At 37.4% G+C, this 494-nt stretch overlaps 1 protein-coding gene across 1 annotated transcript in view; it reads right to left on the reverse strand.

Moving 5' to 3' along the window:
* Window positions 1-494, reverse strand: part of LOC119592587 (putative uncharacterized protein DDB_G0294196) — a gene marked incomplete in the record, with an annotated part of 13,758 nt that overhangs the window by 11,412 nt on the left and 1,852 nt on the right. The window contains 1 exon segment of the mRNA XM_037941465.1: window positions 277-440. Coding sequence (XP_037797393.1) covers window positions 277-431 — 155 coding nt within the window.

The following is a 494-nucleotide window of genomic DNA, read 5'->3' on the forward strand; positions in this document are numbered from 1 at the left end:
ATATCAATTGTGTGTCTTTCCAGCTGGGGGAGTAGCCTACCTAACCAGACTGAAAACATTAATATGAGCTCTGTATGTACTTTTTTTTTATAATGTAATATATGGCACAATGCATTATATGTATAATAATATTTACAGTGCTTTTAGATATTCATATATGATATCACTTGGGGTAAAGACCAGATAATACTGAAAACTATAAAATAAAGCTGATCTTTACTTGCTGGCAGGGTTGCTTTTATATATGCACATATAGAAGACCTATTATATACTTACTGGTGAAGAGGAGTCTCAGCAGCTGGAGTGTAAGGTGTATAAGGTGTATAGGGTTCCTGCAGTTCTGATGCCGGTGTCATTGGGGTCATGGGTGGTGCATCGTACTCTGGTGGTGGCTCATCCATACGGATGCGCTTCCCACCCCGACGCAACATTTTGGTTTTCTGAAAATAAGAGAAATTCATGTAATTAAGATACCCTAAAAATATATAACAGTG

This window comes from Penaeus monodon, chromosome 30, assembly GCF_015228065.2.
Source record: "Penaeus monodon isolate SGIC_2016 chromosome 30, NSTDA_Pmon_1, whole genome shotgun sequence".
Taxonomy (NCBI): domain Eukaryota; kingdom Metazoa; phylum Arthropoda; class Malacostraca; order Decapoda; family Penaeidae; genus Penaeus; species Penaeus monodon.